The following is an 11,756-nucleotide window of genomic DNA, read 5'->3' on the forward strand; positions in this document are numbered from 1 at the left end:
AAATCCTCTCGCAATGAAGGCCAACATGCCATTAGCTTTCTTCACTGCCTGATGTACCTGCATGCTTACTTTCAGTGACTGATGTACAAGCACACCCAGGTCTCGTTGCACCTCCCCTTCTCCTAATCTGGCACCATTCAGGTAATAATCTGCCTTCCTGTTCTTGCAACGAAAGTGGATAACCTCACATTTATCCACACTAAAATGCATCTGCATGCTCCTGCCCATTCACCCAACCTATTTAAGTCACCCTGCAGCCTCATAGCATCCTCATCACAGCTCACACTGCCACCCAGCATTGTGTCATCCACAAACTTGATGTCACATTTAATTCCCTCGTCTAAATCACATTGTAAATAACTGGGGTCCCAGTACCGAGCCTTGCTGCACACCACTAGTCACTGCCTACCACTCTGAAAAGGACCCATTAATTCCTACTCTTTGCCTCCTGCCTGCCAACCAGTTTTTTATCCAAGGTATTTATTCACAAAATGCTGGAGTAACTCAGCAGGTCAGGTAGCGTCTCAGGAGAGAAGGAATGGGTGACGTTTCGGGTCGAGACCCTTCTTCAGACTGAACCATGTCAGGTTCCTGGCAGGTTATTCAGCACTTCTGCCGGTCGTCACTAGGTGGCAGTGTCACACAGCGAATGACAAGATCCAAGCTCACTACAGTATGGCTTTGGCAGCAGTACTCAGTTAAAGAGGCTTTGACGGTAGAGGGACACACTTTGGTGTGTCGGCGTATGTTAGAGTTGTGCCAGGGTGTCGCTATGCAGTGCACGTTGGTTCATTTGATCAGCTGGCGCCGCAGGGACTCGAATGGACCCTGGATCATTGAAACATGTTAACTTTTGTTGATGTTGTCATACAATTATTTTAAACGTTAGAAATGTTCATCAGTTTACATCTTGGACACCAAGATGGACCCAAGCCAGGCGACTCTGCGTGCTGGTCCCAGAGGTGGGTCTGCAATTACACATTACAATCCTCCACTTTTAAACCTCTACTCCAACATCTGAATTTCGTATCTGTACACTGTGGTAGCCTCGATTGTAATCATGCCAAGTCTTTCTGCTGACTGTTTGCAAGCAACAACAAACATTTCACTGTACCTCGGTACAAGTGATAATAACCCAAACTAACTAACTAAAGTGTAGGAAGGAACTGCAGATGCTGGTTTAAACCGAAGGTAGCTACAAAATGCTGGAGTAACTCAGCGGGACAGGCAGCATCTCTGGATAGAAGGAATGTGTGACGTTTCGGATCGAGACACTTCTTCAGACTATAAATAAACCATAAATAGGTTAACATTAAGATAAAGGAGCAAAACTTAGTGCAAACTGCTTCGAGTTTGTCCACGTTGAAACATCTTTGCCAAACTGTAACGTTTTACCACTACGTTCTTGGTCACTTGCTTGTATTAACCCGAGGTTGCCCCCGTTCTACATCACACAACCCCGCTCATCTAACGCCCTTTTGGTTTCTGGTTAGGTCACGATTTAACTATCCGCTTAATATTAATATTTCATATAAACCTGCCCACACCGACCAACATGTCCCACTTGCCCGCGTTTGACCCTTAGCCCTCTAAACCTATCCTAATGTCTCTTAAATGTTTTGATGGTACCTGTTTCAGGTTGTCTAATTTCCCAAGGACGGCATGGTTTAGTTTCAGTTCAATGTAAATATGGCGTCGATTACTATAAACCGAATTAGCAGCATGTTAACGATCCTTGTATCTCGTTCTGCGGAAACAGCTACTGTATTTAAGGGGGGAAAAAATCTTATTCGATCACCAGTTTGCGAATAATCCGAGATGGGTCAGAGGCAAAACGATGTGTTTCTTTTTAGAATTACAGAGATTCGTTCTTTGCGTGTAGTAATTGTTTCTAACTTCAGATGTACCCACCGTGACACCAAATGCATTTAATTTCCAATTAACATACCCAGAGAGTGCTTTGAAATTCCAAGTCATCAAAAGACACGTTGATGGTTGAATGCAGTAATAACATCACGCTACACAGATTGGTAGTTAGTATTGGCAATATTATAATTGGCATTTCGTATTTTAAACAGCTTTATCTTATAGTTTGGCTTTATTCACATATTGAGATTTTCCGGATAGACAAGCCATTTCTTTTCAAAATCAAGGCTGGTGTAAACATTTAACAATGTTGTTGCTGATTTTCTTTTGGAAGAGAAAGACCAAAGATTGCCCAGAGATTGGTGTGGATCAATAACAGCATCGATTTTTGAATGCAGCAGAAAATATTACAGATCTTTCAAAGTGTTTTGGCAGGAGTAATGTCAAATAAAATTGGACATTACATCCCATAACGTTGTATTAAAGCAAATCGAAGAAAGCCTGGTCTGAGAGGTGAATTTAAGATGAGAGGTAATCTTAAAGTGCGCTGTCTTAAATCTTAAATCTTAAATCTTATATCTTAACTCTTAAAGAGGGTCGTTAAGCAAAATAAAACTCCTCTCCCAACACTCCATTGGGATGTCCATAAATCGGGAGTTCGTATCCTGGGAATGACCGGAGTGATTCAATTAACCGTACCCCGGTCCGTAAACTAAAAGTCCCTATGGCAACCGGTCGGAACTGGCGTTGAGGGAACTGTGCATTTGAGCATCGAACATTTTCAGCGGTGATTATTTCGAAAATAAGCACAAAGTGCTGGAGTAACTCGGCGAGTCAGGCAGCATCTCTGAAGAACGTGGATAGGGAACCTTCTTCATATGGAAAGTTCTTTGTGTCGTTTTATTGTAAACCAGTTCCTTGTTTCGGCACTTTACAGCGGAGATATTTGGTTAAGTGTTTGCATAAACAACATCGATTTTATTGAATTGATTCGTTGATCCGAAACGTTGCCTGTTCACCCCCTCACAAGATCCATTGACTTCGTCCAGCACTTTGTGTATGTATCTTTCTTATTTACATTTAGTGTCAATTTAGAAGGCGCGAATATATAATCCGATTTTTTATATACAATTCATTGGAGTACCAGTCTCCCAACAAGTCTACCAATCTCGATTTTATTAGTGGTCGGCTTCCCCTGCATGACACCCCATACGTGATGCTTAAGAATTAAATGACCGATTTGGATTTAGCTAAATAGAATGAGATCATTAATATTGTGTTACTGGCTCAAACGAATTTCCGTGCATTTTCCGAAGAGTTTACACTTCTGAGATCCGACAAATCACAGAAGTTTAAGCTCGTCTTAAATGTATTCTAAACTTTAGGTACAAAAACTGAGATCTTCAACGAGAAATGTTCACATTTTAGCGTTAAACTGTTAAAGAAAAATACTCCGAACCTGTTCATCGAAAAAATGTTCCCGACTCTGGTGGAATACTCGTTTAATTCCACACAAGACTAAACTAAGGCAAACATTCAAAATGTATAAATTACTATCGTATTAGTTTAGAGTCTGAAGAAGGGTCTCGACCCGAAACGTCACCCATACCCTCTCTCCAGAGATGCTGCCTGACCCGCTGAGTTACAGAACTACAGATGCTGGTTTACACCGAAGATAGACACAAAATGCTGGAGTGATTCAGCGGGTCAGGCAGAAGTCCTTTGGGTTCTGCCGGAATCTCTCCCCGCTAAGACCCCTGTGCTGGTTTGCATTTATTAAAAATTGCAGTATCGGTTTCGATCAATTATAACCTATTTCTGAAAACAATCAAAATTTTAAATTTTGAGATAGATAGATTCTTGATTAGTACGAGAATGGGGAGAAGGCAGGAGAATGGGGTTAGGAGGGAGAGATAGATCAGCCATGATTGAATGGCGGAGTAGACTTGATGGGCCGAATGGCCTAATTCTACTCCTATCACCTTATGACCTTAACACTGGGCGGGAGGTAAGAACGGTGGAAAATATCGAAAGTTAGTCAGCCTCTGCTTTGTTCAGTTGAATGCTAACGAATTTCGTGAGGCTGGTCGTTCAGGACAACGAACATTGGGTTTTTTTTAAATACCATATTACAAAAAAACAGAAATTCAACAATGTCTTTAAGAAATACGTTTACAGGTATGGATTGTGACGCGCTTAGACACACAATGCTGGAGTAAATCAGCGGGTCAGGCAGCATCTCTGGGGAAAAGGTAACGTTTCAGGTCGAAACCCTTCTTCGGACTGAGAGTCAGGGGAGAGGGAAACTAAAGATATAGAAAAGCTACAAAAAACAAATGAATTAAAGGGACAAATCTTCATACCTTTTCATACCTCTAGTTTCCCTCCCCCCTGACTCTCAGTCTGAAGAAGGGTATCGACCCGAAACGTCACCTATTCCTTCTCTCCTGAGATGCTGCCCGACCCGCTGAGTTATTCTAGCATTTTGTGTCTATCTTCGGTGTAAACCAGCATCTGCAGTTCCTCACATTGATTCTGACGAAATCTAAACTGAAAACTAATCTCCACTAATTCTGTACAACATCATATCCAACATACGGCAATGGTTGAGGTAGAGTTAATATTGAACGATGAGATTCCAGGGATACACAAGAGACTGCAAATGCTGGAATCTGAAGCTCAAAACAATAGAGAATAGACAATAGGTGCAGGAGGAGGCCATTCGGCCCTTCGAGCCAGCACCGCCATTCAATGTGATCATGGCTGATCATTCTCAATCAGTACCCCGTTCCTGCCTTCTCCCCATACCCCCTGACTCCGCTATCCTTAAGAGCTCTATCTAGCTCTCTCTTGAATGCATTCAGAGAATTGGCCTCCACTGCCTTCTGAGGCAGAGAATTCCACAGATTCACAACTCTCTGACTGAAATAAGTTTTTCCTCATCTCCGTTCTAAATGGGCTACCCCTTATTCTTAAACTGTGGCCCCTGGTTCTGGACTTCCCCAACATTGGGAACATGTTTCCTGCTTCTAACGTGTCCAACCCCTTAATAATCTTATACGTTTCGATAAGATCTCCTCTCATCCTTCTAAATTCCAGTTTATACAAGCCCAGTCGCTCCAGTCTTTCAACATATGATAGTCCCGCCATTCCGGGAATTAACCTAGTAAACCTACGCTGCACGCCCTCAATAGCAAGAATATCCTTCCACAAATTTGGAGACCAAAACTGCACACAGTACTCCAGGTGCGGTCTCACTAGGGCCCTGTACAACTGCAAAAGGACCTCTTTGCTCCTATACTCAACTCCTCTTGTTATGAAGGCCAACATTCCATTGGCTTTCTTCACTGCCTGCTGTACCTGCATGCTTCCTTTCAGTGACTGATGCACTAGGACACCCAGATCTCGTTGTACGTCCCCTGTTCCTAACTTGACACCATTCAGATAATACTCTGCCTTCCTATTCTTACCGCCAAAGTGGATAACCTCACACTTATCCACATTAAACTGCATCTGCCATGCATCCGCCCACTCGCACTCACAAAACAAAGCGCTGGAGGAACTCAGCGGGTCAGGCAGCATCTGTGGAGGGAAACAATCAGTCCAGGGTGGCTGTCGATAGTCTCATTTGCCCGTTCATTGTTTATAAATCGCAGGTGAAGATGTGAGGGGCTGAAAAGTGTCTCAGTTAAAGCAATACTCTACCTCATCTCTGGGCGGCGCTCTCTCCCACTCTTTAAGGCAATTGCTTTCCTCTCCGAAGATACGCACAGAAAGCTGGACAGGCAGCCTCCCTGGAGAAAAGGAATAGGGGATGTTTCGGGTCGAGACCCTTCTTCAGAATGAGAGTCATGGGAAAGGGAAACGAGAGATATAGACGGTGATATAGAGAGATATAGAACAAATGTATATATGTAAACAAATAATATGTAAACAAGTAGTATAAGAAAATAACTGCAGACGCTGGTACAAATCGATTTATTCACAAAATGCTGGAATAACTCAGCAGGTCAGGCAGCATCTCGGGAGAGATGCTGCCTAACCTGCTGAGTTACTCCAGCATTTTGTGAATAAATCAATATGTAAACAAGTATAAAATCATGAGAGGACTAGATCGGGTAGATGCACAGAATCTCTTGCCCAGAGTGGGGGGATTGAGGACCAGTGGTTCAAGGTGAAGGGGGAAAAGATTTAATAGGAATCTGAGGGATAACTTTTTTCACACAAAGGGTGGTGGGCGTATGGCTGTTAACGTATCTATGGCCCTCCGGGGATTATAAATCTATGGAAGGTCACGCTTTCAGCCTCTTACGCTCCAGGGAAAACAATCTCACTCTATTGTGATAACGAAGGTATATGGTATACTTGCCTTCATTGTTCGGGGCATTGAGTTTAAGAGTTAGGAAGGGAGGATGCAGGTTTATACATTCTGGAATATATATCTTTGTACTGCCTGGTTAGTTTAGTTTAGTTTAGTTTAGTTGAGAAATACAGCACCGACTAGGTTAATTCCCGGAATGGCGGGACTGTCATATGTTGAAAGACTGGAGCGACTAGCCTTGTATACATTGGAATTTAGAAGGGTGAGAGGGGATCCTATCGAAACGTATAAGATTATTAAGGGGTTGGACACGTTGGAGGCAGGAAACATGTTCCCAATGTTGGGGGAGTCCAGAACCAAGGGCCACAGTTTAAGAATAAGGGGTAGGCCATTTAGAACGGAGATGAGGAAAAACTTTTTCAGTCAGAGAGTTGTGAATCTGTAGAATTCTCTGCTCAGAAGGCAGTGGAGGCCAATTCTCTGAATGCATTCAAGAGAGAGCTAGATAGAGCTCTTAAGGAGTCAGGGGGTATGGGGAGAAGGCAGGAACGGGGTACTGATTGAGAATGATCAGCCATGATAACATTGAATGGCGGTGCTGGCTCGAAGGGCCGAATGGTCTATTGTCTATTGACTCCGCGCCGACCAGCGATCCCCGCACACGTACCATGAACTATCTTCATATATATACCAAGCCAATTAGCCTGCAAACATGTACGTCTTTGGCGTGTGGAATGAAACAGAGGATCACGGAGAAAACCCACGCAGGTCACGGGGAGAACGTACAAACTCCGGACAGACAGGCACCCGTGGTCAGGATCGAACCTGGGTCCCTGGTGCGGTAAGGCAGCAACTGTACCACTGCGCCACCTGTCATACTTGTGTTTAGCTTGATCGTACAGTATAATTGGACTGGATATCTCGCAAAGTTTTTCATTTGATACACTTGACAATAATAAATCTTATATCTTATAGAAACTTACAAAATTCTTAAGGGGTTGGACGGGCTAGATGCAGGAAGATTGTTCCCGATGTTGGGGAAGTCCAGAACAAGGGGTCACAGTTTAAGGATAAGGGGGAAGTCTTTTAGGACCGAGATGAGAAAGTTTTTTTTCACACAGAGAGTGGTGAATCTGTGGAATTCTCTGCCACAGAAGGTAGTTGAGGCCAGTTCATTGGCTATATTTAAAGAGGGAGTTAGATGTGGCCCTTGTGGCTAAAGGGATCAGGGTATGGAGAGAAGGCAGGTACGGGATACTGAGTTGGATGATCAGCCATGATCATATTGAATGGCGGTGCAGGCTCGAAGGGCCGAATGGCCTACTCCTGCACCTATTTTCTAAGTTTCTATGTTTCTAAATCCACACCAATAGATGACACCTCCAGCAACCTCTCAGACCCACACTGTAAGTGTAAGTAGTGTAGTGTAGGTGGTGTAAGCCTTGTTGTGACACATAGCTCTTGTATGGGACTTAGGAGAGGTAAATGTTAAGCCACAGCTTGCGGGAGCGATTGTACTTCAGTCTGAAGAAGGGTCTCGACCCGAAACGTCACCCATCCCTTCTCTCCTGAGATGCTGCCTGACCTGCTGAGTTACTCCGGCATTTTGTGAATAAATACCTTCGTACTGCAGGAAGGGTCACTGGGTGAAAAACCCAAATAAGTGAACTGGAAGAATTCAGCTGAACAAGTACATTTTTCGGACATAATTAAACAAGTTGAAACATCCGGTCTGCAGGCAGCATCTGCAAAGACGCCAACATTTTTATTTGAGCGGAAAAGGCCAACAGGGGTCGTGTGTGAGAAAACATGCGTTCAGTTGGCTTCAGGGTAGCTTCCAGTGTGAGAACGGCAGCAATCAACACAAACAAACAGAGGCAATTGGTTGTGCAGGTGAAGGGCTGCTCGCTAAACTGTTGGCCAGACTGCAGGAGTAACGTGGGCCACCCAGGATGGAGGCAAGTAAAACAAGGTGCTGGGTGATTGCCAAACACCAAGCAGGCTCTCTTGCATTGCGAGGGCCGGCTCAGGGTCACGTCAAGCCCACCAAGACTGCCTGGCGGGATGAACTTTCCCAGATAGACGCAAAATGCTGGAGTAACTCAGCGGGACAGGCAGCATCTCTGGATAGAAGGAATGGGTGACGGTTCCGCGTCGAGATAGACTCGGCTTGTACTCGCTGGAATTTAGAAGATTGAGGGGGGATCTTATAGAAACTTACAAAATTCTTAAGGGGTTGGACAGGCTAGATGCAGGAAGATTGTTCCCGATGTTGGGGAAGTCCAGAACAAGGGGTCACAGTTTAAGGATAAGGGACCGAGATGAGAAAGTTTTTTTTCACACAGAGAGTGGTGAGTCTGTGGAATTCTCCGCCACAGAAGGTAGTTGAGGCCAGTTCATTGGCTATATTTAAGAGGGAGTTCGATGTGGCCCTTGTGGCTAAAGGGGTCAGGGGGTATGGAAAGAAGGCAGGTACAGGGTACTGAGTTGGATGATCAGCCATGATCATATTGAATGGTGGTGCAGGCTCGAAGGGCCGAATGGCCTACTCCTGCACCTATTTTCTATGTTTCTATGAGACATCTTCGGTTTAAACCAGCATCTGCAGAACGAAGAAGGGTCTCGACCCGAAACTTCACCCATTCCTTCTCTTCAAAGATGCTGCCTGTCCCGCTGAGTTACTCCAGCATTTTGTGTCGATCTGCAGTTCGTTCCTACGACATTAAGTTTCCCTATACCTTGTCTTTCGCGTGAAGCATTTCATCGGAGAGAGGAGATTGGGCGGGAGGGACAAGTCTGCGGCCATTACCGGTCTCGGATGAGGCACAGTAGACTGCAGATGATGGAAACATGGGCAAAACACAAAGTGCTGGAGGAACGCAGACGGTCAGGCAGCATCTGTGGGACGGAAATGGCCAGAGGACATTTCAGGCTGTAATGGCACCGGCTTTCTCCTCTCTACCCCATCAGTCAGGAGAACGGTCCCGACCCAAAACATTGTCTGTCCATTTCCCTCCACGGACGCTGCCAGACCCATTACAGTTCCAGTGGTTCAGGTACCTGTTCAACAGGTGGAGAGTTGACCTGAGATTCCTTGGATGAAGCCAAAGTTCTTTCGTCCCTGCTCTGCATGCAATGCAAGTGAAAGGCCGCAAACAGTCTGTTACTCACCCTTCCATCTCCCCCCCCCCCCCCCCCCCCCCCCCCCGCTCCTTCTGGATGTGGGAGGAAACTGGAGCACTCGGAGAAACCCCACTGGACATTGCGGCAGAAGGCAAAGAGTGGCAATAAAGGGGCATTTTCTAGCTGGGTGTCTGTGCCCAGCGGTGTTCCACAGGGGTCGGTGCTAGGGCGCCGCTACTCCTCACGTTGTATACCAATGAATTGGATGAGGGGACTGAAGGCTTTGTGGCCAAGGGAGGGGGAGAGAGAGGGGAGAGGGGAGGGGGGAGGAGGGGAGGGGGAGGGGAGAGGGAGGGGGGGAGGGAGGGAGGGAGGGAGGGAGGAGGGAGGGAGGGAGGGAGGGGAGAGGGGGGAGAGGGGGGGGGAGAGGGGGGGAGAGGGGGGGGGGGAGGAGAGAGAGAGAGAGAGAGAGAGAGAGAGAGAGAGAGAGAGAGAGAGAGAGAGAGAGAGAGAGAGAGATAGAGAGAGAGAGAGAGAGAGAGAGAGAGAGAGAGAGAAGAGAGAGAGAGAGAGAGAGAGAGAGAGAGAGAGAGAGAGAGAGAGAGAGAGAGAGAGAGAGAGAAAGAAAAGACAAAAGAAAAAGGAAAAAGAAAAAGAAAAAGGCCAGAACAAATCAGGGCCGGCAACAGATGACCAAGGAGCCCACAATGGGCCCATTGTTGGCTGAGGAAGAGGTACATTACGAGGGGATAAAGGGACACGATGTTTATCCTCGGTAATAAACTCGCATCTGCAGTTCCTTCCTGTCTATATATCTATCTCTGTGCAAATACTTCAGCTGTCGAGGGAGGGGATCACAATGTTAACTTCCAGTGAACGCAGTAAACTGCTCCAGAAGTATCAACCCTGACACTTGGCTGCCGGACACTGTAGAAAGCTTTGAGGGAGTGGTGGGAGGGGTGGGCGAGTGAAGGGGGGGGTGAGTGAAGGTGGGGGGGGGGGGGGAGTGAAGGTGGGGGGGGGAGTGAAGGTGGGGGGGGAGTGAAGGTGGGGGGGGAGTGAAGGTGGGGGGATGGTGAGGGTGGGGGGGGGAGTGAAGGTGGGGGGGGAGTGAAGGTGGGGGGAGTGAAGGTGGGGGGGGAGTGAAGGTGGGGGGGGGAGTGAAGGTGGGGGGATGGTGAAGGTGGGGGGGGGAGTGAAGGTGGGGGGGGGAGTGAAGGTGGGGGGGGGGGGAGTGAAGGGGAGGGGGGTGTTTGGGTTGTTAGTCCCATGGAAGTAAACCAAGGAAATTTGAGAGGAGATTGAGAAAGGGGGGGGGGGGGGGGGATAAGCGGGGCCGGTGCTTCCAATGCTCAGTATAGCATGAGCTACATCTGGGGAGGAACTGGACTCCGCCCCCCTCCACCTTGGTCACCCGTCAACTCCGGGTATAAAACCCCGCCACGGAACCCACCTTGACACTTTCTATCCTCGCCGACCTAATTCACCTTGACCGTGGAGGGAGGGAGGGAGGGAGGGAGGGAGGGAGAGAGTGCGTTCCACAGAGATGTCCGTTTCCACAAAACCCTTCACGTCCTTCCTCATCCAAGATATTCTGGCCCACAACGAGGTACCGGGGGGTCCCAAACAGAGACCGGCTCCCTCAGAAAGCGGCGGCCATTCGGCCGACGAGGCGGCCAGACGCGGCCGGGATCCGGAGGCTGTGCTGGGGTCGGGAGCCGGGGAAGCGGCCGGAGCGGCGGGACAGGACGTCGGAGGTAGGAAAGTCCCCAGATGGGCGGATTCGCTCTCTCCGCCTCGGCTGTTGTTCCCCCTAACAAACCCTCGCCACCCGCAGACTAACGCTCCGATTCAAGTCAAACAGGTTCATTAACTGAAGGTATTTATTCACAAAATGCTGGAGTAACTCAGCAGGTCAGGCAGCATCTCAGGAGAGAAGGAATGGGTGACGTTTCGGGTCGAAACCTGCTGAGTTACTCCAGCACTTTGTGAATAAATACCTTCGATTTGTACCAGCATTTGCAGTTATCTTCTTATACTACAGGATCATTAACTTCGCAGTGTCAGACCGAAAAAGCATCCAAGAAGGGCTGTTTGTGTAGATTGTCAGAACTTTTTTCCCTCCAGGGTGGAAATGTCAAATACGATAGAGCACAGCTTTAAGGTGAGAGGGGGGGGGGGGAGTTTAAAGTAGTTGTGTGGGGAAAGTTATTTTACACAGAGGGTGTGTATGGAAGACAGGGATGGCGATGGAGGCAGCTACTCTCAAAAGTTTTGGATAGGCAGGCGGAATTGCAAGGAACAGGGGGATATGGAGGACAAGCGGCCAGAGGGGATTGGTTTGGCTTGGTATCGTGTTCAGAACGGACATCGTGGGCCGAGGGGATAATCCTGTGCTGCACTGTTCTATGTTGTGTGTGTGTGTGTGTGTGTGTGGTCTGGAAGC

At 47.2% G+C, this 11,756-nt stretch overlaps 1 protein-coding gene across 1 annotated transcript in view; it reads left to right on the forward strand.

The window, feature by feature from the left end:
* Nucleotides 1–10,856: 10,856 nt before the first annotated feature.
* Nucleotides 10,857–11,756, forward strand: part of LOC144610372 (homeobox protein Nkx-3.1-like) — a 7,103-nt gene continuing 6,203 nt past the window's right edge. The window contains exon 1 of the mRNA XM_078428997.1: nt 10,857–11,067. Coding sequence (XP_078285123.1) covers nt 10,857–11,067 — 211 coding nt within the window. The remainder of the gene's footprint in view (nt 11,068–11,756) is intronic.

This window comes from Rhinoraja longicauda, chromosome 36, assembly GCF_053455715.1.
Source record: "Rhinoraja longicauda isolate Sanriku21f chromosome 36, sRhiLon1.1, whole genome shotgun sequence".
Classification (NCBI taxonomy): domain Eukaryota; kingdom Metazoa; phylum Chordata; class Chondrichthyes; order Rajiformes; family Arhynchobatidae; genus Rhinoraja; species Rhinoraja longicauda.